At 41.4% G+C, this 26354-nt stretch overlaps 2 protein-coding genes across 3 annotated transcripts in view; both read right to left on the minus strand.

The window, feature by feature from the left end:
• The window catches only part of trim62.1 (tripartite motif containing 62, tandem duplicate 1), a 34024-nt gene extending 22728 nt beyond the window's left edge, over window positions 1–11296 (minus strand). The window contains exons 1-2 of the mRNA XM_061687188.1: window positions 11229–11296; window positions 9049–9572 (exon numbers count right to left, since the gene is read on the minus strand). Of these exons, the coding sequence (XP_061543172.1) occupies window positions 9049–9456 (408 nt within the window). The 5' untranslated portion in view covers window positions 9457–9572; window positions 11229–11296. The remainder of the gene's footprint in view (window positions 1–9048; window positions 9573–11228) is intronic.
• Window positions 11297–13469: 2173 nt separating this feature from the next.
• tnfrsf1b (tumor necrosis factor receptor superfamily, member 1B) lies at window positions 13470–22269 on the minus strand. Of its 2 annotated transcripts, none has more exons than XM_061687191.1 (9): window positions 22150–22269; window positions 20807–20912; window positions 19930–20055; window positions 19683–19841; window positions 18069–18162; window positions 17781–17998; window positions 16605–16697; window positions 14200–14258; window positions 13470–14099 (listed from the first exon to the last, which is right to left on the minus strand). In XM_061687191.1, the coding sequence occupies exons 1-9, from the start codon at window positions 22219–22221 to the stop codon at window positions 13707–13709; spliced, it is 1320 nt and encodes a 439-aa protein (XP_061543175.1). In that variant the 5' UTR covers window positions 22222–22269; the 3' UTR covers window positions 13470–13706. The 2 variants fall into 2 exon arrangements, with proteins under 2 accessions (XP_061543175.1, XP_061543174.1); XM_061687190.1 differs by having other exon boundaries at window positions 17769–17998.
• Window positions 22270–26354: the final 4085 nt, after the last annotated feature.

Below are 26354 nucleotides of genomic sequence, written 5' to 3' on the forward strand. Positions count from 1 at the left end.
TCTCGCATAAGTGCTTCTGTTTATCTCTTAATCTAGAGACGATACGTGTCGAGATAAACACGCTGTCCTGCCACGTGCAACCTCCATTTTATCAGTAAAAAGAACTTCTTCCCCAATGAGATCCTTAGGACTTCCACTCCTCTTTACTCCAGTTAACCTACCATGCATGTTTTGGGGATGTGGGAGGAAACCAGAGTACCCGAAGAAAACCCAGGCAGGTACGGGGAGAACATGCAAACTCCACACAGGCAAGGCCAGATTTGAACCCGGATTCTCAGAACTGTGAGGCAGATGTGCTATCCAGTTAACTACTGTGCCACCTGAAACAAAGTCATTTCAAAAAAATTGCTTAAAAAAGGGGTGTGTGAACAATGAACCACGATGTAGTGAGTGAACACTGTAATGTGTGTAAAAATACAAAATTGTACATGGGTGCTTAATCGGAATTTGTGACGATAGTTATCCTACTTGGTAGGCAAAGTTCTTGTTGCCCGATTTTGTATTTTTTTTTCTCCATACAGTCACTGCCTTTGCGGGAAAAATGGATTGCTTTGCTAAAGAGACAGAATGGAGACTAACTCAGTCACTGATAATAATAACAAATAAAAAAATAATTAAAATTCACAGTGTAAACCACTAAAATGAGGCGAAGACTCCAAGTGAAGCTGCTGGGGGAAAAGGAGGGCAGGTGAGGCGATGCAAAACCACAAAGGTGGTGGGCGCGGCATCCGTGGGTGCCCTTGAGAAGGCCTGACTCATTACTGCAGAGGCACAGCCAAGCGTGATGGCAGCATTGGGAGCGACAGCCGGGAGAGTGAGCGGCTGCTTGGAAGAACACTTCAAAATGGTAATGAAGACCGCCCGGTGCGGCATTGATGCAGGTGGCAGAAATGCAAATCCCCTTTCATATTTCATGTGTCTGGCAGCTGGTAACAGGCCAACAGGAATGGTGTCAATAGGAGACAACATGCAAGGTGCATCTGGATGCTTTCAATGGCAGACCTGCGTGGGTGGATCCACCATTGCAGTCATTTAAGTCTCCAGCAGCGTGGGCTTTATTCTACCACACAGCTGCCTGATGCTCTTATTACTTCACATGCCATCCACGGTATCCTCTAGTCCCCAATTATGCTCTAATTAAACCCCCCCCCCCCCCCCCCCCCCCCCCCCCCCCCCCCCCCCCTATCGTGCATGTGTTTATTCGCTGCTGTCAAGTAGAGTGTAAAGACTTCTTTCGGGCAAACGGACAGCAGGAGTGCTTAGTCGCTCACTCACACACTCACACGCCCACGCACACACACACACAGTCTCAATCATTAATTAAAGAGATAGGACTTTGTGCTACTCTGCGACTACGTGTAGTGCCATAATTAGATTTTTTTTTTTTTTAATGGTCATATTTCATATTATTGTTGGCATTTTTAGCACTCGCTGCAAACGCCTGAGTAGCTAATTTTCTTCCTGGCATGTACAAAATAAGATTGGGAGGTGTACCAGACCGAGGACTCAATGCGACTACAGAATTTTACGGAATTCGGAGTGTCAGGAGCAGCTGCATTTACAGTGTTCCCCCGCTATAGTCACGGTTCAGTGTTCCCACCCCCGCTGTATCACAGATTTGAGTGAATCAGTCTAACACAGAAATCCCGAAATACTACAGAAATTTGCTGTTTATAGCATTTTTCATGGGGTTTTACAGTATACTTGCTGTAATGCTCTCACATGTTGGAAAGGAGAGCCACAGTCGCCTCAGTACTTGTCAGTTGTTTACTGAAACCCGGGAGAACAGCAAAACACAAACACAATAATTACGTTCACGCAGGAACTGCTGCCGGCCACAGCTCACAACCAGACACTCACCACACACTCACAGTGTGTTTTAAAGAGTTTACATGTGTTTAAAGCGTGTGGGAAAAGCAAAACTATTTATTTATTTTTTAAATTAGTTTTTTTTCGAGCTGCTCCTAAATCACATATTCTCACTTATGCTGCCGGGTCTGGATTGTATTCCCTGTGATGAAAGGGGGTTCCTTGTATACATTTCTGCCAGTAAGGGGCATATAGGAATCTCTTCAGGGTATGACACACATAAGAAAAGATGGCTGTTTATTGGGGCTTTGTAGTTCATTCCCCCCCAAGGTGATAAAGACATTTCTTAGCAATTTTGCATCATCCATCTGTCTAGTATATGACTCAAATTTGGTAACAATTGGATAAATTCTCCAGCAGAAGTTTGTCTTTGAAGGACTCCTGGGAATGTCCAAATTTATCCTAAAATGGCAGCTTCAACCAAAATGGCAGACTTCGTGTGTCTACTCAGGCATAGCTTCTTGAGACTTTTGTGTGCATCTACTGATTAATTTTCATCCAGATGAACATGCCTGCAAAACTTGGTTTTCGAAAACAAGAAAGTCGAAATGACAATATTTTGGCCTAATAACGATGATGCAAAACAGTTTCAACAGGGCTCTAAAATCAGATTCTTGAACCCTGATTAACTCTACTAAGGATCTGAATCCATAGTTGCGAGTTGTAACAAACTCTCATAACACAGCTCCACAAGGTCCGACCTTAACTGAATGTAGTGCGAATCAAAAAGGTCGCGCACTCCATACAGATCCATACATCATGTTCAACACGTTATACATTGACCTTCTCATAGCGGAACTACTGGATCTGTTCCAAATTCAGGTAGGGTATATTTCACATTAAGTGTTCTTACACTGCACTCTCCCTCCCATCGTGTTGAATTCATTGGCAGCTTACACTGTGTCCTTTGCACTGATATAATGTCATGTCACACTGTTCACACATCAGACCCAGCTACCTAGCATAATCAGCATCCAGCCTACACACCTTGTGTTACAAACAAGACAGATCAGGGTTTACATGTACATACATATCCTACCGTGGTGAACTAAACTTAACTGATGCTGGGAACTTGGCTTTTATGTTGAGAAATCACTGCACGCAAGCGGTTATGTGTTGGATGAACGTCTGACATATGTGCGCGTGTGTGCGCGCACTTGTCATCTTGCTATTGGGAGCTTTTGGAGACTTGTATGTGCATTGCAAATTTGGCTGAAGGATGCAAACCAGCGGGAGGTAAAAACCCCGCATGCAATACGCCTTAAGGCTAGAGGTCAGCCGAGTGACATGCCAGGCTAAGGAGATTAAAGCCTGCTACAACCCAACAAGGGCTGCCCTCTTTAGTGACCACCAGCTAGCATAACACGTGGTCAACATGCATAAGTATTCAATGCAGGGGATCTTCGGTTTATAGCGCATTCCATTCCCACGGTGGTGACGTAACCCGAATGTGTCCGTAAATCGGAATGGGTCGTAGTCTATTACTAACCAACGGTCACGCAGCAGTAAATGCATCATAAAATTTGATATCAGTATGAAAACGCTTCTTGGCCTTTAATATAAAACAATCAAATACAACACAGTAAGTAAGGCAGTAACTAAGCATACATTATTGTACCACGTGACGTATTATGCTGCTACGAAAAAATAGTTAGTTGCATACCATTTATAACCTCGAAATGTTGTATGTTGGTATTGTTACAAGAATGCTGTAGTCAAAACTGGTTGAAACCTGTCTCAAGACCATGTTTGATGTTTCGGTGTTAGGATTTATATAGGTTTAGAGTTAGGGCTCGGCTGGGTTGCTCTCAGAATGGATCGTCTTTCAGCTTGTTCTTGTCTCTTTGAATGTGATGACTGTAATCTGCTGTATCTCCGGGATGAGATTAAATATACATTTTATATGATGACTGCATGTGACGACTTAATGTTTATTGGCAATAACGGATAACAATTTGCGTAAACTAACTGGCGTATTTATGTTCTTTTTCTATATAGAGTTCACTGTATATTCTGAACATGTTCATTTATGTGCACTGTCCCATCAGAATAAAGCATTAAATGAAATGAAGGTAAAGGTAGACCAAAGTCTAATCAGGGTTAGAGTAGCTCAGTTTATAGAGACTGAGAGGAAATTGAAATGTGACTAGTTGTTGGAGAGATTCCTGAACCATACCAAGATGCATATGAGCATCTTGAGCGTTTGATGTATTTCTGTCCAGTGTGTATAAAACATTCAATAATAGACTGAACAAAGTGTTGCTATTGTTCTCTTATTAATGAGGCTTTTACAGGAGTATCCTGAGCAAAATGAGACCTTGTACCATGTTCAGACCAGCCCAAACCTGAGTCAGTAGAAAAACGACAGGCCTTTATATTTGTTTTGTCTTGGAACACAGCTTGAGAAAGAAGACTAACAATGACACACCTCGGCAAACGAACACAAACTGTGCCCTAAGCTCTTTGTCGTTCATTGTGCAGAAAGAGTAGTTGGTTATCTTTATCTGTATTGTGTAGTGTCTACCGCATGTGTGGAAAGATATTTGTAGCACTGATCATGCAACAAACCACAATGAGTCAGTGGAGGTCGTGCTTGGTGAGAGGGTGATTCAGTGAGATGATGACGCAAGCTCACAGCACCGACGGTAATAGAGGACACAATTGCAGCAGACATCAGTAGTGCTCCCTCATAGGTATTCTGCTCGATGGGTGCTATACCTATAAAAAAGTGTCTAGAATTCTAAGTACATCAATCCATTTTCTATTTTCAGGGTCACAGGTTGTGCTTATCCCACCAGACCTTTGGAAAGAGAAACAGGATATTTATTTGTATGTCAAAAACACACAAGGTTGTCTCCTGTAGTTGGAGCCGCTCTAGTACGACAACAGACAGCCATCCATACATCCATTCATTCATTCATTTTCTGAGCCGCTTCTCCTCACTAGGGTCGCGGGCGTGCTGGAGCCCATCCCAGCTATCATCGGGCAGGAGGCGGGGTACACCCTGAACTGGTTGCCAGCCAATCGCAGGGCACATACAAACCAGCAACCATCCGCACTCACATGCACACCTAGGGGCAATTTAGAGTCTCCAATTAATGCATGTTTTTGGGATGTGGGAGGAAACCGTAGTGCCCGGAGAAACCCCCGCATGCACGGGGAGAACATGCAAACTCCACACAGGCCCGCTCCTCAGAACTGTGAGGCTGACGCTCTAACCAGTCGGCCACCGTGCCGCAACAGACTGCCATTTGACTGAAAATACTTTTGAGACATAAAAAACACAGTACAGAGAGTCACTGAGCAATGAAAGGTTACCAGTAATGCCGATACATTATTATTTATTTATTTTTTTACTTTGACATATACTGAACTGTGAATATGAACTATTAAACTTCATCCAAAGATACAGTACAAGGTACCAATATCCAAATATAACAAAAACTAAACTACTCAGTCAACTAAATTAATCAACATGAACATCAAATAAGATGATCTATGTATGGCTGGGGATGACATGGTGTATTGCACTAAAGTACATGTATGTGGTGTTTATTTGTGATATTGATGTATGATTGTTTGTATTCGTCTACGCAGCTATCCCTCGTCCAAGACAAATTTCTCCTTCAGGGGACAAATTAAGAGAAACCTTGAACCTTGAAAAAAAAAACTCCACAAAGGAAGGAGTTATCTGAGATTTGCAACCAGAACATTTGACTGTGATAACATGCCACTTACTCTTGGTCATATGAACAGGAAGAAACAAAACTTCCAGTGCTGCAAAGCCTCAACTTGAAGTTCTGGCACGTGAGCATTGTTGATAGTTTGTGCCTGCAGGTGACATTCTTAAGCATGCTTCTATCCAACACACTGTTCCTATTCGTTCGTTGACCACATCATGATGTCAAAGATTAATTCCATACAAATTCACCTTCTAAAGCTTTGCTTTGGTGTTTTTCCTTGTAAGAAAATTCCCACATGAAGACACTTGTCGGCCTAAAACTCACCCCGGGACACGGCTTTGTTTTCAGTGCTCATACTTCCTTTCAGCCCTGCAAATCTGGGAAGCCTCCAAGGCTACGGGCAGAACACAAAACGGCAAATTGTTGAAGAGCTTCCGAGCCGTGGGACAAACTAGTGGAATCCGAGGAAAGCGAGACATTTTGTGCTGTGCCTGATTACATGTCCTCTATCTCTGCACAATTTTAAGGTTTCTCAGGCATCAAACACAGAGACTGATTGTTACTTAAAAAACAATACACATTTGAATTGAGAGTAGGGTGGCAACATTTTTTAAATTGAAACCGAAATTATGGGATTATTAATGGGAATTAATAGGAATTTATGGCCATAAACCAGGAATTTACCAAACTGAAGTTTGAGTCTTAAGGGTGAATATAAACATAGTTGTGGAAAATATAGTTCATGCATTTCCAGTGGTACCTTGACTTTCGAGTGCCCCAATTTACAGGTTTTTCGAGTTACAAGCCGTCACTCAGTTGATTTTTTCTTTTTTTTGGGGGGGGGGGGCTTTCTGTTGCGAGCCAAAAATTTTGTTACGAACAAGCATCGGCCATGGTGCCACTTGAGTGAAATGTTTAAAAACAATTTTTTAGCAAATGTGGGGAAGGAGAGCCATATATGTTACAAAGACTACTGCTTATGACAAAACAAAATGTTTATTTATGCTTAAATATGATACCGTTCCATGAAATTACTCTCAATTCCCAGTTAACTCCCATAATTCCCATGGATCGTTTCCAATTTGAAATATTTCCAACATTCCCATCTTAACTTCCATTGGAAATTTACATGGAATTTTCCATCCCCTTGCAACCCTAATAGGGTGTGTCACTAATTATGTAATGGATCACTCGCCTGAATTCGGTGCAGGCAGCGTGGCTTCAGGTCCCACTCTGTGGGGTTTTTGAATGAGAGTGTGAATGATTGTCCACCAACACGCCCCCTTTCAACTGCGTGCCGACGGCGAGCCAAACTACGGGGGCCAAAGTCCTTTGGCCCCCGGACGGCAAGAAAACCAAAGGACCAAGGATGCCGGTACATTGTGCTGCATGTGGCTGTGTACAACACCGTACAATTACGACAAGGAAACTGGGAGTAACCTTTCACAGGTAAAATTGGGATTATGGGATTTTTTTAATGTGTATGATAGCATACACTTTGACATTGACAAAAAGGTAAACCTCATAAAAATCGGTTGAGGAATGAGCGAGTTACAACTTAACTTCAGTGTCCAGTCACTGCCATTGATGGGAATGTCGACCTCTTCAACATGGCCGCCACGTAGGCAAGTCAATTAGCCGCGCTGCAACAGCACGCTGATGTAGCTAATCTTCATATCTATGGTTGTGACAGTTGACATCAATTTGAAATGTGACTACTGTTATCAATGAGACTTTAGAATATTTGTGTGAAAAACAATTGGAGGCCTTAAATATAAAACAATCAAATGAAAAACACGAAGCACGGGAGTAACCGATCTTGCCTTCTTGTGTTGCCTGATGATTTATTATTACGCCGCAGCACAAACTAGTTCATCTAGCGGCTTCCCTAACCTCAAAATGTCTTCTGTTGTACAATAATAAATCGAGGTCCTTCTGGAGTTAGATCAGAAATATATTTGAGGCATCAATGCAGCAAATTTACTTGGAAAAAAAATCACAAAAGAAACAACCAGTACAATCTGAAATAAACCTCAAAGGGCCACGTTCAAGGAAAATGGAACACATTTTGCTAATTTACCCAGCGACCCACATTACTCTACAGGGAACCATCACTGGGACCAGGCCCATTCTTTTGGTAGAACATCCTGAGCCTTTCTGACATCATTTGGAAATTAAATCTTTACTGCATCAGATGTCTAGCACGTTTCAGTGGAAGGACTCATCTTTCCATGAGAATGGTGTATGGGTTGTGTTGTGTGTAAAGGTCATCTCACTGACTCACCAACAATATTTTAAAAATATATATAAAAGGTAAGATAATGTTGTTTTTATGTCATGTGCACATCAGATTATGTGCATTGTTCATGTGTATATACAGCGCCTTTGCCCTAAGTGGTCGTTGAGCTTCGGGATTACGACTGCTGGTGTGACCCCTTTAGAGCGCCTTGTTGTCGGCCGTGAGTGCGCACACGTTACGCAGAAAGAAAAAAAAAATGGAAGAGCGAGGAGGGTACATAAACTTTATTAAAGAATCCAACCTGACAGGCACTGTGTGGAACAGGGATTCGGGCTGGCGTCGCTGCTTTAGAGTGCCTTGTTGTCGGATGTGAGTGCGCACACGTCACGGAGAAGAAGCGCGAGGTCCTTTTTTTCCAAAGTCCAACGTGACAGCTACCGTGTGGACAGGGACTTTGTGCTGGCGTGGCTGCTTTACAACGCTTTGTTGTTGTGGCGTGAACAAGCCCTATGACGACCCAGTGAGATATACCAGAGGCTTACAGCAGATATATTTTCGCAGCTCTAACATGCAGTTAGTTACCTGTACGCATAAGAAAGATGCTAGGCGAAGTAGCATCCATTTTCCAGGTTGTAGAATTGGTATTTGATTGACAGTGGACTGTTGAGGGGTGCGTGCTTTCAGCAGACATGCCCACAGGAAAACCTTGATTTTTCATGATTTTGAAGCCTCATTTGATATACTTGGCAATTTTAATCATTCAAATTTGGCATGGTTATTAACAGCACTCTTCTCTGTGGTGTGTAAAATTTACAAGAGATTTATTACCACTTTACATAGATTTCAAAGCTGTTCCTGTATACACAAAACATAAGCATTTTGTTTTGCAATTCCTTCTCGTACTGTACAGAACCGGAAAATTATTACAAAGGTACATAGTGAACCGTGACTTTTAGCGTTACACCGGTAGCCATTATACATTTGTGGTTTCACTGTTATAAGCCCCGCCCCCCTCTCTTGACTGAACCCAACTTAATGGATCTACATCACTACTTAGACATAACGCTTGAATTGATTGTACAAGACATGTTAAATAAATTTCATTTCCACAGTGAGCACCACAGTTTAAGGTTGAGTCCGATGGAGGCTCAGAAAATGTCAGCCTCGCTATAGGGAACGAGCAACAGTGTGCGTGTTGTGTGTGTGTTGTGTGTGTGTGTGCGTGTGTGCACGTGCGTGTGTGTGCGCATGACCGACCTGGATCTCCTCGTAGGCCTCGTCGATGGTGGTGACCTGGTGTTGCTCGTGGAGCGCCGGCTCGTCGCAGAAGAAGCACACAAGGCTCTTGTCGGTGAGGCAGAAGAGCTTGACCTTCTCGTGGTCCTTGCAGGGGTACGAGCTGCGCTGGGCGTTTAGGATGGCGTCGAGCGGGAAGGCCGAGTAGCGCTCCACGATGTTGGACAGCTTGAGGCTGGGCGACAGTAGCGGGTCTGGGAAGGTGCGCCGGCACTCGGGGCAGTCGCGCGTGCCGTGCGGCTCCTGCCGACTCCAGTGCTCGGTGATGCACTTGCGGCAGAAGTAGTGCTCGCACCCGAAGCTGACCGGATCCTGATAGATGCTGAGGCAGATGGAACACAGGAGCTCGTCCTTCAGACAGCAAGCCATTTGCAAAGAAAAGGGGTATGTTGCACCACACTCCGGGGCACTTTAATCCTCAATTGTGCGGTTCACTGCCATGGAGAAGGAGCAATTTGGAATCCTTTGTTGTTGTTTTTTTAAATCTATGTTAAAAGACAAGAAATAAAACATTAACCACAGCGCAGTTTTTGGTTACACATTACCCTCGGTGAGAGTGCAGTGTCATGTAAGCTGTCACGGTGTAACCCAGCAAGAACTCCACAAAGAAAAAGAGAAACATGATACAATAAACAAAGTACAACAATGGAGGATATTTTGTGTTCTTTCTTCTTGCCATGCGGCTCCTCCATTGTGCACAGTAGCAAGTGGGAATTCCCTATCAACTGCAGTTGGATGGAAGCTCAATAATTGTATACCTCACCAGGGTGAACTGTACAGCTTTAGGACTTTATATACAGTGGTAATTTGACCTATGAGTAGGGCTGCTAAACTTAAGGGATGTTCCAAAATTTGAAACTTTCCATGGGAATTAACAGGAAATTATAGGACTAAATCAGGAATTTACAAAATTTAAAGTTGGCTCTTCATAGGCAACTTGAATATATTTGGTGAGAATATATTTTATCATAATCCTGACCATGCAAGTACAGATGTACCTGGATTTACAAAGTGCCCCAATTTACCGGTTTATTGAGCTGTCACTTGGTTGTTTTTTTTGCTTTGTGTTGCGAGCAAAAAATTGAGGTACGAGCAACCTTCAGATAAGCCACAGCTCGAGTGAAGTGGGGGAAAAAATTGAGAAATGATGATATTGTCATGCCCTCACATGTGGGAAAGGAAAACCATCCAATTTTCATACTGTGATGTCTGCTTGTGATTAACCCAAATGTTTATATTTATGATGAACTATGATACATTTTGTCATAAATTCCCATAACTCCCATGGAAAGTTTCCAGTTTGGAACATTTTTGAAATTTTGTATTCAAAAGTTTCCAAAAGCAACTTTATAATTACAATTACATTTTATTTTGTACAGTACTTAAATTACATAATCTAGTTACATGTAATTAGTTACTACCAAACACTGGTATCAGCCATTTCGCATTCATACAATAGCAGACAGCAAAATAGATTATTTCTGAGATATGTATTAATTTGTGAAAGACTCAGAACAATTGCATGTCTTTACCATTATCATGCATTTATTAAGAAACGAGTGTAAAGAATTTAATGAGCAGTTCATTTATGCACTTGTATCCTCAGAGGGTGATGGGCAACACCCAAATTGCGCAACTGGGACAAATTTTATGAAGCCACCCTCAATCAGAGGTGGTTTTAATAATTTTTTTTTAATTTCTCATTTTAATTATGACTAATTAACTGCAGTAGTCAACTGGCTGCAGTGTCCCAGGTCCTCCCTGCCGGGGTCGCTATACAACAAGCTGCTTTCCTAAAGTCACCTTTTCGTGGAGTTTCTCAGCTTGGCTAAGTCACGGAACGCTACGGACAGGCAGGAGAAAACAAGTTTAATTTCTGGGTCATTTAATTGCCATTTGCCCGGCTTGTTTGTGAGTGAGCCAAATTTGTCAACACAAGCGAGCACGGCCACCGGCAAAAGCGGCTGGCGAGGGCTGGAAGAGAAGAGAAGAGACAGGACACAGCCCCTTTAAATAGTCCTTTAACGAGCAACACGTGAAGCCGGAAACCTCAAGAGGACCCATTTAGAATTAAAGACAATGTAAATTCAACAGTGACGAGTGAGATAACCGGATAAAAAGAGAGCAAGCGTTCGGCTTACCAGAAGCTGTGAGGAGACACAAGCAGCTCCTGCGAGGCAAGTCTCCACCAGGAAGGAGAGCAAGCAACACACAGCGGCAACAGGCGCAACTAACTGGCCGCAAATACGAGGGGTGCGCCAGGCTCAAATATATTTATAGGAGATCAGTAGCTCGTCCTTTTGTACTAAAAACACACGACAGTCAAATTAGCTATGATGTTTTAGGTTTTTTAATGTAAAATATCCACTGAAGCGTCTCCGTTAAATGTTAAAATAGAAACTTTACTCTCTCATATCCCCCGAATGATTGAACATTCAAGATTTCCTCCAGGTTCTCTTCTTCGGTTTTGCTGGTTTTACCTTAACTCTTAAAAAAAAAATTAACGTAGCGAAGCACGCTAACTGTAATTTAAAAGTTAAAACGTCCGAGCAACGTTTTAACTTTTAATACAGTTGAGCTGAAATGCAAAATGTCCACTTGAAAGTATTTCTTGGGCATTAGGTTGTCAAAAAGCCTGCAGTGTCCACGCTCATCCAGCAAGTGGGAGCATTATTTTACCAAAGGCTAATTGAAAGCGGCTGTCGTATGGGAAAAACATGAATGTTTACTGTTTGTATACACGTAGTTATCTGTAGTGCATGTGCACCCATCAAGTGTGAAATAATAAAAAAAGAAAAAAACAAGTCATTCATTAGTTGTCTGTCAAGTTCTGAAAATGTGTCTGTGAGCAAGCCATTCTGCACTTATGCTCCACTGTGATGAAACAGTAGGGCTAAACAACCTAATAACCACTCCCACACCAAGTTTCTCCACCAATGACTTGGAGACCAGGCTGGGTGAAGATTCAGAGTCACTTTCAAGCAATGCAAATGACTCTCTGAAACACTCCCATGCAGAAACACCCACATCCCCCACAGGTGCGACGCCCCTTCCATCATGCCAAAACGAAAAGGTAAGTTGAGCTGCATTCAGTTTGTCTTACAGCCAAATGCCGGCAGGAAGGCGGCGCTGAAATCCAGCCCACAGGTTGTCAATCGAAAGAATTTTGGGCATGGGCGGGATGAGGGTTTGTGCACTGCATGAAACACAGTTCTCCCTCAAATGAGCTGATTTAACCATGGCAGGAAATATGATTTTAAAATGTCTAGAATTCTTGATCCTATGGCTCTTTTGACAAAAGCATGTTCAGTTCTGAGGACCCGGTTCAAATCCGGCCTCACCTCTGTGGAGTTTGCATGTTCTCCCTGTGTCTGTGTGCGTTTTCTCCGGGTGCTCCGGTTTCCTCCTTCATCCCAAAAACATGCGTGGCAGGTTAATTGAAGACGCTACATTATCCGTAGGTGTGAAAGTGAGTGCAAATGGTTGTTTGTTTATATGCGCCCTGCCATTGGCAAAGTAGCAACCAAGTATTTATGGCACTATTTTAAAGTTTCATGCATACACCTTATCACTAACAAACAATATATGCATGTGAGGTACAGGTATTATTTGTGTCCACTTGGCGTCGCCATTCACACATTCTGCACTATATTAACTATGGCTTTGAATGCCTTTTAAAGGCAGGTCGAGTCTGTTGAGTGACGTGGATGTAAACATATGAGGAGGCAATGTTAGGTGGCTACAGAACTTCCTGGCTATAGCATGAGAGACTTGTGGTGCTCAGTGGTGGTGTCAATTGAGGCTGCCAGCAGGTGTGCTAAGAATGTGCTTTTGATTACTGCATTGTTACCACTTGTTTAATAAAGTGATTGAAAGAGCAAAATCACCTCTTATGCAGGTAGATGACAATTTGTCCTAATTAGCGGTGATTGGATATATTCAATTAGCTATGTTTACTAGAGACATGCAGTTGAGTAAATGTACTGTGCTTTACAATAAATATAGCAAGGGACGACTGTATATACACTTCATTCAAACAAGTACTATGGAACATGGGGAAGGGCATTTGCTGACCTAGAGCATAAGCAGGCACGCGCACACAAAGCCACTAGGTGGTGCTCAAGCATCCCCCCTTTTGCCCTGAACCAAAAAAAGTACCATTTTTGCAGAAGCCTTTTCCCCCCTTCATTCATCAATATTGAAAATAAAAAAAATACCCCTTCTGTCATCAATTTTACCAAGTGTTTTGAAATCTGAAGGGCATTCATTTTAGTCCTTCGGAGAATTGTACATATGCTCCCGCCTTTCCCCCAGCCCCTCTCCTTCTATTTGAACAGGGGTGTGTTGACTTTTTATATCCACTGTAGCCCCACTTCACCCCCTTTGGTAATAGTTGTCTTTATTCGCTGTGTTGAATATGTCAACAGAAATAAACACACAGGTTAATACATGTTTTTTCTTAATTGCATGACTAATTTTGGCGATGGGTGGCCTTTTTTGGGCTAGAGCACCTGCCCCCGAAAATGTCTGTGCACGTGCCTGAATATAAGACGGGGAAACATGTTCAAATTCGGCCCGATTTTATGTCCAAATCTCACTTTAGGTGGCGTTCGTGCATTTTATTTCACACTCTCCTGGTCGGGCAACTCTTTTCCCGCTTCCTGTTTCGGCGTACGGAAGGACTCTTCCTCCTGTCCAACGTGGAGCTCCGAGTCTCCTGGCGGTGAGGGTGAGCCTCCATCGCCTATGTTGAACGTGATAGTGACGTTGACGTGCGGACCGGCGCTCACGGGGCAGACGCTGCACGAATAGACGCCGGAACCCGATGGAGAATCCTGAGGGTGGCGAAGGGCTAAGGTGGACTGCACAGGTCCGATGGACTCCTGGCTGCTGTGTGACGAGCGAGTGCCGCCGCCGCAGTGGCTGGAATCGCAACTGCCCTCCGTACTCTGCAGTAGGCGGCGTTGCTCCCCCGGAGAGATGGCCGCAAAGGAAGTGCGCAGAGTCTCGAACTGCAGCAGGTGGAGGGAATCAATATCTCATTGTTTCGGGTGCGCTACAAATGAGCCAAATGAGATGATGATGATGATGATGATGATGATGATGACTCACTTCATTTCCGCTCTCAAAGTTTCCATTCGGGGCATCTTTAGGATGCAAGTTCGCAGTGCCTGACAAAGACAGCAAGCAGTAAAGTATCACGTAAGGACGGGTGTGAGAGTTTTGCCAATGGAACACTTGTATTAACAAGAAATTTAGCACACCACAAGGGGAAGCTTAACTTGTATGCTGGCTAAGAAATGGTGAATCCAGCAATGCAATTAAACCAGCTAGTCAACCATAGGTTTTTTTGTAATTGTTTTTCATTATCATCTATGTTCCTTTTAAAAAGATAGATATTTTTGTTTTTAACTGTTTTTACTTAGGTGCGGTGGCCGACTGGTTAGAGCGTCAGCCTCACAGTTCAATCCCCGGTCCCGCCTGTGTGGAGTTTGCATGTTCTCCCCGTGCCTGCGTGGGTTTTCTCCGGGCACTCCGGTTTCCTCCCACATCCCCAAAACATGCATGAATTGGAGACTCTAAATTGCCCGTAGGTGTGAGTGTGAATGGTTGTTTGTTTGTATGTATGTGCCCTGCGATTGGCTGGCAACCAGTTCAGGGTGTACCCCGCCTCCTGCCCGATGATGGCTGCAATAGGCTCCAGCACGCCCGCGACCCTAGTGAGGAGAAGCGGCTCAGAAAATGATGGATGGATGTTTTTACTTATTCTATTTGAAGTTCTTTTAAAAATATACTGTACACAGTATTTTTTTGTAATTAATTTAGGTGTTTTTTTTTAAATCGTTTTGAATTTTTTTGTTTATTATTTTTAGGTTTTGTTTTTTTCATTTTCCAAACTTTTAATTATTGTTTCTCAAGTTCTTCAAACATATATTTTGTTGTTCTGTAATTATTCTGCAGTTATTTTCAAAATGTTTTTTTATATAGTTTTTCACTTTTTTTCATTATTATTTTTAGGTTGCTTTGTTTTTTAATTTTCCAAACGTTTTGTTATTGTTTTTAAGTTCTTTAAAAATATATTTTGACGTTCTTTAAGTATTCTGTAGTTATTTTAAATTTCTTTTCATTTTTTTTAATATATACATTTTTTAGTTCTCAAACCTTTTACACCAAGTACCTCCAAAAATACATTCAGACATTAAAATACAGTAGTTTAATAGGCCCAAGCATTGATCGAAAACCAGGCTGAGGTTTCATTCCTACAAAGTATATTTAATATTCTATGCCACTGTAACATTATGCACAATTTAAATATTAACATTGCGCTTAAATATACTTAAATAATGACTCAATTCAAATGTATTGCACATAAGTTAAATAAAAACTCTACCAAGATAAATGTTTGTAAACAGTTTTAAAAATTAAATGCAGATGTACTTAAAAGTTAAATACGACTGAGCTATACTTAAATGTACTGTACTGGATTAAACAACTTTTTTTAAGCCACACAGAAAAAAAACACAAAAATAATTAACATGTAAAACATCTGTTTTAATAAAACATCTGTTCAATTATTTTAGTTTTTGGGGTGTTTTTTTCCAATCATGTTTTTGTCGTTGCCCTGCGATTGGCTGGCGAACAGTTCAGGGTGTACCCCGCCAATCGCCCTGAGTAAGCTTAGATGGGCTCCAGCATGCCCGCGACCCTAGTGAGGATAAGCGCTACAGAAAATGGATGGATGTTTTTGTTGTTGATTTTCTGCACCTCCCGTTGCAGACCTTAATCAAGTGAATGGCGGTAATGGACCTTAAAGCTGATATGAGAATCGCCATGTGTGTTAAGTAAAATGACTTTTTTTTCTTTCTTATATATCTCTGGTGTCTCCAAAAGCATCACTTTTCAGGAAACCAAAAAAAAAAAGAAACCCCGGCATGCCAAGGCATTTTCAACATTTTAGATTTGTAAACAATTTCGAAATAAATAAATAAATAAATAAATATATAACATACCCATGTTGTGACTGACGAATTGTATTAATTTTTGAAAAAATATTAAATTGACGGAATTTTGATATAGAAGGTTTTGGCTCGATGCCAGTGTTATGTAATTGCTATGAAGTGAATTGTATTGCTCATATTGCACAGCTGCTGCTGTGCAAGCCTGTATCTAAATAAGTTCACATTTCCTGTTCTACTGTTATTACATGTTCCAAAACAAAGTCAAAGAAAAAGCCCACCGTTCCACATCCTGTGCAGTTTGGGGAAACACATAATGTAGGAAGGTGTTTGTAGAGTGACACTGTCACCTGGAGGCGTTTTGCAAGTATTACTGGATTTAATAAATTTGGTATTTGTGCATGTAATTGCCATTTGATTCATTGCATTGTGCTCAAGCCAGAAGCTTTCCTATGTCTCACCAAGGTGGTAATGATTATTATTACCCTATTCCTCTTTGTCAACAGTTGTACCCTTGATTTAAAAAACAAAACCCGAGAAAGCCAAAGAAAATGCACAGACCTTTGGTCCAGGTGGTCTTATAAAGGACCAGCAGAACGATGGCGACGATGACGAAGAACACAACTGTGGCGACAATGCTGGCTACTGCTGCAACTGAGGTAAACAGAAACAGGATGATTTAAAGGGGCCATAGGGACAATTGGCCCGCCAAAGATTCAGAGCCACTTTCAAGCCACGGAGGGACTACACTGTCTGAAACGCACCAAAGCCAAAGGGTAAGCAGAGCTGCGTTGAGTTTTGTTGGATGCACAGATTAGTGTTAGCTTCTGATAAGATCACATACGTGATTGCTTAGTGATGTCGTACTTGTGTTTGGCAATGTGTCTGTTGAATGTGTCACATGCATTAATATGCACACTAATTAGCAGGTGTAATTCGCCGGCTTGGTGATGAAGTGCTGCCTCCATCAAGGAAAACACAATCATGCTGTCTTTGTGGGGGCTCCCATGTGCTGTGCTGTTAGAAGTTGCTTTAATATATTCTACTAGCAGGGTTAGCTTGCAGAAGACGGAGGTAAAAGGTGTATATAAAATATGTAAAATTTACATACAATTAGTTTTTTTAACAACAAAATAATGCATTTGTATTAATTCATTGTACTATGTATAACTAATTTTAATGAATTAATCAATTTATTAGAATAATCTAATACATAAATATTTTTTGTAATATTATTATTTACAATAAATAAATAAATTCACCAATTATTTAAAGAGCTAAATGAATAAAAAATAATTTAACCATGAATAGATGAATTTGAATTAACCCATTTTCAGAGAAAAAACAGGATTCACCATAATGCAAATGCTCGGTGGGCCGAATCAAAGAACGGAATGAGCTGCACATGGATCCACGGGCCATACTTTGCCTACCCCTATACAATTCTACAAAAGTGTAGTCACTCCTAGTTCCACCGCTCTTTGGCATGGTAACAAAATCCGTAGTCGCCATTTGCCCAGCCGTATTGGGGAGGGGAGCTCTGGCTCACTGTCATGAGACAGGGCTGCCGCCTCAAAACAGGCTGTGAGATAAAATTCTTGACCCTTGGTGTATATTGACAAAAGCATGTCACAGACACGTTATTAGGATATTTGTTTTGTGGGAAAACAACAACAACGCATCATGTGTCTCATTTAAGTCACATTTTCACAGATTAGGGCTCACGTGGGATCGCACCCAGTTCACCGTCAGCTTTTGGGCTTTTTGTCAATGAGTTTGAGGATGAGCCCTCCAAAACAACCGGTCCAAGGAAAGAGTCCACAGTCCCTGAGACCACGCTCGATGGGCTCATGGTCGGAGTGCGATTAGGATGCCCACTTGTCTGCAGCGGGCCAGGCTTGCAAAATGTGTCCGACGTAGAAGTGCCTTGTCTTAACACAGGTCTGCCGTGACAGCTGCACACAAAAAAAGTCTGATAAGTAAGCTGTGAACAGTCACACATGGCCGAGGGGGCACTTCACTCACTTTGTATGAGGCCGACAAGGCTCTTTTGAAGAGGACGTGTCGGAGAATGTCCCATTACGGCACTGTTTGCACTTGACGTTTGAGTACGCTGTTCCTGGAAACCACAACAACAAAAATTCAATCTACAATGTCCAACGGTGTAGAACTGCGGTGCATCATCATAATGAAGGGTGTTTCTACTATTCTGGTTGCATTGAATTGTCTAAACCAGTTATTTTCCAAGTGTGGTACTCTCACCACTCTCTCGAGTGGTATGTGAAATCATCACAGTTTAGTTGTATTTAACTTTGAAGTACAATGCGCCTGCATTTACTCGTTTAGAACTTTCTGTTGCCTGTGAACTGCTACGCTAATCACTAGCCCAATGTGCTGCCCTGCTCCAAACTACAAGCACAAAAACAAACATACTGTAATCCCCTACATATTTGTGGTTTAAAATTTGTAAATTCACCTTTTCAGGTATTTTTTCTTTGGGGAACCCATCCTCTGTATTCAGCTATTTGCAGCTTCTGGTCAAGTGTATTTTGGTAATCCTTCTTTCTATAATGCCCCCCCAAAAATTGCTACAACATGGCACCACAGCCCTAAATAATAGGAAAGTAGCAATTGGTGTCCAGGAAGTACTGTATGTTAAAGTAACATCTTGGCAGTTAAAGATCTTTGCGTGTTGGGAAGGATCTAGGCTTACCCTGGGTTGTCTTCACCATGTGTATATTTTTGCTCTGCTGAAATCAAAACATTGATAAGCTCTTCATTTTTAAGACTAATGTTGAAAGATGAGTTTGGAATAATATCAAAAGAGTTTTGAGATCATAGTTTGTGGTATACTTACAGTTAAAGTTATTAATATCAGCAATTATAATCATTTTGAGGTGGGCGGAAAGCACCAATTATGTGTAGTTTTTCACTATTCACGACAGACCTCAGTTCGTATCCGCGCATTACCGTAGTATTTGTTACACCGGAACTCGTAGGGAGTGAGCAAGGAGAGGCCAAAGTCTCGCAGAATCCTGCCGTTCATTCAGCTTACGGTGCAGACGTCTGCCCGTTTCTTGCCGAAAGTCACCTGAGATTCCTCGTGTGAAAAAGTGCTTCCAGCGAGAGACTGAAACGCGTCATTTTTCATGAACAATGTGAACAATTTTTTAAGCTACTTTGCAATTTTTATTTAACTATTAACATTTTAATTTGGATGACTTTTTTTTTTTTTTAGATTTTCAAAACATCTGGTGTATTTTAGTGTGTATATCAGAATTTATTACAATAATAATAATGATAATCAAAGCTGCAAGCAGGAATTTACAGGGTGTCCTGAGAAGACTAATGTTTTATCTTATGCTATTAAACGATCTTAAATGTAATGTTATTTTCTTCAATTTAACTAATTTGACTTGTATATATGTCAATAAACACCTAATCGAAGTGAGATGGCAAGAGTGAGTACATTTCTTTGGGGCACTCTGTATATCTGATTGCATTTTTTGCATGGGTCTGTATTATCAATTAGTCCCCTTTTCAAGCCCATGACTAGCTCTAGTTCAATTGTATTTGAAAGAGTTGCCCGTATACAGTTCTCGAATACATTAAAAAAAAAAACGATGCGAATCTTCACACCTGGCACAGAGACTCCATAACCAGCTTTGCAGGACGTGTAGTGTTGACAACTAGTGCAGTGTTTCTCATCAGACTCCATGATGCAGTACATGCCAAGTCGACATGCACACTTGGACATGGCAGTGGAGGAGCAGTTGTGGGCGAACTGGAGCCCTTTGTCTGATCATACACAGAGAAAATGGAAAACAAAACAAAACACTACAACGAAGTAACAAGTACAATATTGTAGGAATTTGTAGCTACTCACAAGCTTTGCATTTGGCACAAGGGAAGCAGTTTGGCGCGTAGTTCCAGCTCTCCATGTACTGCTCGCGTTCACACGGCTCACACACGCTCTCCGATGTTCTGTTGCACTCGCGCGTCAGTCGCATTCCTGCGGGGGAAAGACCAAAACTCGCCACATTTGATTGTTTTAATGTCCATTTCTTCTGTTGTATTGTTATAATGTGCCAATGTAATCTGTTACAGTCAGTCAAGAACATCTTTTCAATCAGGTTCCGGTAAAACAACTGCCACGACAACCTCAGAATTTCCTCGGTGACCACCTTTTTTTTCTTTTTCTCTTTCTTTTTTTATAATACTGGATATGTTCACATCTGATTCTACCAAGATTAAATTATAAATAATTTGAAAACATTTGTAACATAGTGGATGTTCAAAATGGAAATAGCACATGTCATAAGGCAGTAAAACCACTTCTTTCAGTCAATTACAGAAAAATACAATGGGGAAAAATATGTAAAAAATACAAAATACAGTATTTTTATACATAAAATGTATATACATAAAATACTACTTATATTTTTTCATATTCAAAAGATATCATTTTTGGCACAATAGTTTTCTTATTTATTTTTATTACTGCTAAATTATTAATACTTTTCTACTTATTTACTTAATTTGGATGTTTTCAAGTCTCTGAAAATATACTTGGATACAAAAAATAAAATCAATTTCAATTTTTAGGTACTATTAACATTTTTGTCATCTGTATCTTTATAAAAATGTCCCCGCTATCCAAGGTTATTGGAGTAAATGACTTTCTATTAAATCATATCTCATTATATTGCTTTACAATTATTTCGTATGTGTGTGTTCCTTGGCGAACGTATTGCAAAACTTACCAGGGGGACACTTTTTGCAGCATAGGCCCAAAGCCTCTAACAAGTATTCTCGATCTGGGTTTTTGCACTTTGTATTGGACTCTGCATGGTAGGGCAGCGACAACACCTGCCAGAAAGGACAAAACTTCAGTAAGTTATGTAAAGACCTCTGGCAAGGCCGGACAATACTGTTATTTAAATACAAATAAAATACCAACAAAATATTTACTTTTCACTCTTGGTGGGATTATAAATACAACACAATACAATTGGGTTGACAAAATTTCCTTGATCAACTATGGGCAAAATTCACAACTGATAATTCGATTATTATTTTTGGTGAACAATCTTTCAGAAAGTGAAGGTAGTCTCGTTCAAATGAGCCACAGCTCACCCTGCTGCTTCCTGTATTGTGGAACGAATGCAGAGTTGCAGAGTATGTTTGTTACCATGACAACCATGACTTGGCGAGCCCCCATAAAGACAAAAAGCAGTGACTGTACTTTAACTCATGGCTGCAGCACTTCATCGGTTATTATGTAAATTCGCCCCAATCTTGCATCACACTCTGGTAAAAATCAAAGCGGCTCGCTCACAGACACATTTTCGGAAATGAGCAGACAAATAATTTACGTGGTTGTTAAATTTCACACTTGCAGGGTGGGCAGACACTACAGAGACCCAACTGTTCTTATCCAAACCAATAATAATTAAAAAAAAATAAAAAATCTTATTTCCATATGTGCACTTTGGGAAAAAGAAAAACAGAACCCGCCAAACAACATACTCTAATTAGGTACATTGAGAAGGTGCCTAAGATATGTAAAGCTAATAACCAATGATGGTGGAAGGGCTTGAAAAAGGAGCACACCACCTTACAAAAAACTACAGGAACAAGCACAGAGGCGGCCTTTGTTCTCCACCTGAGGAGCCATAGCGACTGTTTATCTCTACCATCGCTGGAGCCCTCGAAAAATGCTCGCAACCATATTTGTTAACTTGCACCGCAACAAAATACTGAAACACTTGGAGTTGACAAGCGAATATGCTGACAGCAGCAGAGGAATTATTGTGCGACAGGAAACGGAGATGCCAACAGAGAAGTCCTCGTTTAGAGTGCAGTTACAAAAAAATAAAAAGGCTCGATGAAGCAACTAAGACTCCATATTTAAAAGACAAGCAAGCGTATTTATAACTTTAAAATTGACTCCCCACACCCCAGAAAAAAAAACAATATTGTATTTAAGTAAATTGAAAAGTATTGCTAAAAAGGCCAAAAAGTAAAGCAAGTCTTATGTATGAGCGTATTCTAAAATGCTACAAACAGAATTGTAAAGACAGACGTCCAAACAAAAGTAACACACCTTGAATGTGTGCACATCCAGCAGCATCACCAGCAGCACGAGTATGTCCTTCATCGCGTCGCGAGGAAACATTCGAGATGGCAGAGTGGCGCAAAAACATCAGCGGGTTTCTTGAAGTGATTGTTTGGAGGAAGGAAATGAGGCTGTCACTTGCATGCACCCGCTCCCATGTGTGACCCACCCCCCCTACACCTTGTGAGTTGAGCTGAGCACTCTATTAGATTTGCCACAACACAGCAAAGCACGTGATTTGACAAAATTACTTATATTAACATTTAGAAGGTTTAATGCGCGGCACGGTGAAAGATTGGTTAGAGCGTCTGCCTCACAGTTCTGAGGACCGGGGTTCAATCCCCGGCTCCGCCTGTGTGGAGTTTGCATGTTCTCCCCGTGCCTGCGTGGGCTTTCTCCGGGCACTCCGGTTTCCTCCCACATCCCAAAAACATGCGTGGTAGGTTGATTGGCAACTCTAAATTGCCCGTAGGTGTGAATGTGAGTGTGAATGGTTGTTTGTTTGTATGTGCCTTGCGATTGGCTGGCAACCAGTTCAGGGTGTACCCCGCCTCCTGCCCGATGACAGCTGGGATGGGCTCCAGCACGCCCGCGACCCTAGTGAGGAAAAGCGGCTCAGAAAATGGATGGATGGATGGTTTAATGCAGAAAAAGACTTGCCAAAACACAGGATATTGCCACAACGGTGTGTGCTCAGCCTTCACACAAACACGCTCACAATCAAATACAGTGGTGCATTGAGATATGACTTTCATTTGTTCCGTGACCACGCTCATAATGCAAAACACTTGTATCTCAAATCCTCTTTCCCAACTAAATTGAATGGAAATGCCATTATTCCGTTCCAGCCTGCCCCACAAAATAACAATTTTTGGGGTTTGTTTTTTAATAAGGAAAAATTGCACGCTAAAATATTGCACTTCATAAAACCAGAGTAATAACATAATTAAATAGAACGTAAATACTTTTGTGTGGCAGTTTGTGCATCATGGTTTTAATGCTCAAATCCAAATTGATGCGCTGCTCCTTTTGGTGTGCCCACCTTGGCCACTGGGAGGCAGTATAATACAGTCATGCAGACACAAACGAAGCATCAGACATCATCTACTGCTACTGTGAGTGACTCGGTAAGATGCTGTGATAATAGTCATTTTTAGCAGAAGATAAAAAATATGACTTGAGTGTTGTTACATTGTCTGTTCATGTGTCTCTCCACTTTTTGTGTTCAAATATCCATTGTTAAGGGGTTCTAAAGCAGGAACTATCAATGCTAACGGTTAGCATGTCAATGCTGTTTTGCATTGTTTTACAGCATTAAGGCATTACTGAGGGCAAAACTATGATTGTTCTGAATACTGTACACATGTAACTCTTTGTTTGATGTTTAGTTTGACAGTAAACCTAAACTGGGACTGGCAATAAAAAGCTTGAACTCTTTTTTTTTTTTAAATAGTTCACTATCTGCCAAACTGCTGCTTATTGTGAAGTGAGTTGAATTGAGTTCACCGCCACCATGCTGCGGTTGGTGGCATATAGCGGCTGTATCTCAAGTTTGCGCTTGCGAGTCAAAGCAAAAATATGGCCAAATGACAGTTTGTATCTCGAAAAACTCTTACGTCGGATCACGCGTATCTCAAGGCACCACTGTAGCTGTATGTGTGACATCAAGGAGGGGCAGAGTATTTGTTGTCATTTTACAGGAAGTGTGAAATGGGCTCAACTCCAAATCAATGTAGGACAAATGAGTAAAACTGAAAAATGTATGTACCTGTAGGCCTCTGATGAGATCTCCTGTGGAATCTACTATTACTGAGAGAAAGTGAGATCACAGGCTCAAGAGAACTCAACGTGGCTCACAAGTGTGATCACATTCCTGTACACTTCCTACAATGTCCAGGCATGCTCCTCATGAGACGATGGATGGTGCCCTGCGGGATAACCTCGCAGATGTGGATCAGACAGTGGGTCCTGCTGCTGAGTTCTTGTCCTCTACAGCCCCTTCCACCTCTCCTGGTGTACAGGCCTGTCTCCTGGTATCTCATCCATGCTCTCGATCCTGTGCTAGAGGACACAGCAAACCACACAGCGAGTCTGGATGTGCCACCAGCACTCAGCGATTGACTTGGTAGTTGCACTGTGATGATGATAACCATTTGTTCCATTTGTTAAACAGTAAGTGTGAACTGTAGGCCACACTGTGGTAGTATCGTTTTGTGTTTGACCTCTTGAGTTTCGCCCACTGACTTCATCACTTCCCTTTTGAAGTTTTTAGAAAAACATGCCAAAGTTCTCACAAACTTGTCATTCTGTTTCACAAGTCAAAAAGACTATTTTTGCAAATAGTGGCTAGCCTAACTGGAAGTAGATCCTCTTCATCTTACTACTTCTTCTAATTAGGTCATTTTATCATTTTGTTTGTGGTTCAATTATATAGCAGCTGAAGTTAGCTGAGATTTTTTATTTATTTTAAAAGTTTTCTTTTTCTCCAGCTGCTGTGCTTCTCTTAAAGTCATCCGGACTCAGACTATGAAAACCGCTGACTTCATGGAAAACACAATATGTGTCCCGATCAAAACCAGACAATTTGGCCTCCCTATACAGACCAATTGCACAGTATAAAGGCTGCTTTCCTCCAGTTACATTATGATGACTTAAAAATAAAAAATAAATCCCCCTCCCACAATTTTTGAGCATCACCAAAGATCTTAAAAGCACAACAGCCACAGAAGCAACAGTTCTGAAGTTCACTGTTATTTTGTGCTGACAACACAGTATGTCTTCAGACTTCCTTCATTATGACTTCATGAAAGACAAAAACCGCATCCTGGCAAGTAGTATAAACATATTTTTTTGCCCATCTTGTGTTTCCATGGTGTCTTTTCTTTACATCCATGAGACTGCTGACGCTCACTTCAAGGCTTCAATGACAAGGATGTTGGTTGTAAGTTTAGTATTGTTAACGTTATTGCTATTGTTCAGTTTTAAATCATCTCCAACTTGATCCATTTCAAACCGCTTTATTTAAAGCAACAGAATGCAATGACGTAATCTTGTAGTAACAGCTTGAAAATAATGTTGATGGTGCACTGGTTTATAGGAAAGAGTGCCAGCTCAAGTCAGTTCCCTCTTTTACACACACATCCCACAAAATCGCCCGTGACACAGGAAAGTCAAGAAAATTAGTTTTTGCAGCAGTAATCCCGCACATGTTCGCAGTTAACTATTCACAAATTCACCCATTAGTGTTTTTATGCTCTTTCTGAAATGCCCCACCAAGGCCATATTTAAATAGGTAAGGAGTACAGTATTTGCTGTCAAGGAAGTATGTGGTCAGTGACAGAGACAAGCTTTGTATGTCGGGTAGCAGCTAAGTTTAGCTTGGTTTGTTTGAGGAAGTCTTCGCCACAAGTGCATTTACATGAACATTTCCAGTACACAGTGGGTACGGAAGGTTTTCAGACCCCCTTAAAGTTGTCACTCTTTGTTATAGTGCAGCCATTTGTTAAAACCATTTAAGTAAAATTTTTCCCCTCAATGTACACGCAACACCCCATATTGACAGGAAAACAAAACGTAATTGTAGACATTTTTGCTGATTTATTAAAGAAGAAAAACTGAAATATCACACAGCCATAAGTATTCAGACCCTTTGTTGTGACACTCATATATTTAACTCGGGTGCTGTCCATTTCTTCTGATCATCCTTAAAAGCGTTCTACACCTTCATTGGAGTCCAACTGTGTTTGATTATACTGATTGAACTTGCTTAGGAAAGCCACACACCTGTCTGTATAAGACCTTACAGTGCAAGTCAGACCAAATGAGAATCATGAGGCCAAAGGAACTGCCTGAAGAGCTCAGAGAATGAATTGTGGCAAGGCACAGATCTGGCCAAGGTTACCAAAAAAATGCTGCTGCACTTAAGATTCCTAAGAGCACAGTGGCCTCCATAATCCTTAAATGGAAGACGTTTGGGACGATCAGAACCCTTCCTAGAGCTGGCCGTCCGGCCAAACTGAGCAATCGGGGGAGAAGAGCCTTGGTGAGAGAGGTAAAGAAGAACCCAAAGATCACTGTGGCTGAGCTCCAGAGATGCAGTCGGGAGATGGGAGAAAGTTCTAGAAAATCAACCATCACTGCAACCCTCCACCAGTCGGGGCTTTATGGCAGAGTGGCCTGACGGAAGCCTCTCC

This window comes from Phycodurus eques, chromosome 10 (assembly GCF_024500275.1).
Source record: "Phycodurus eques isolate BA_2022a chromosome 10, UOR_Pequ_1.1, whole genome shotgun sequence".
NCBI lineage: Eukaryota > Metazoa > Chordata > Actinopteri > Syngnathiformes > Syngnathidae > Phycodurus > Phycodurus eques.

Bases quoted from the DNA above. Each gene is read 5' to 3' on its own strand.
- tnfrsf1b (XM_061687190.1), bottom strand. From the start codon at position 22,221: ATGTTTCCTCGCGACGCGATGAAGGACATACTCGTGCTGCTGGTGATG. The intron at 14,259-16,604 runs GTCTGTGCATTT...TGTCTTTGTCAG, and splicing joins TAAGACCACCTGGACCAAAG to GCACTGCGAACTTGCATCCT. The intron at 14,100-14,199 runs GTGAGTCATCAT...CACCTGCTGCAG, and splicing joins ACTTTGAGAGCGGAAATGAA to TTCGAGACTCTGCGCACTTC.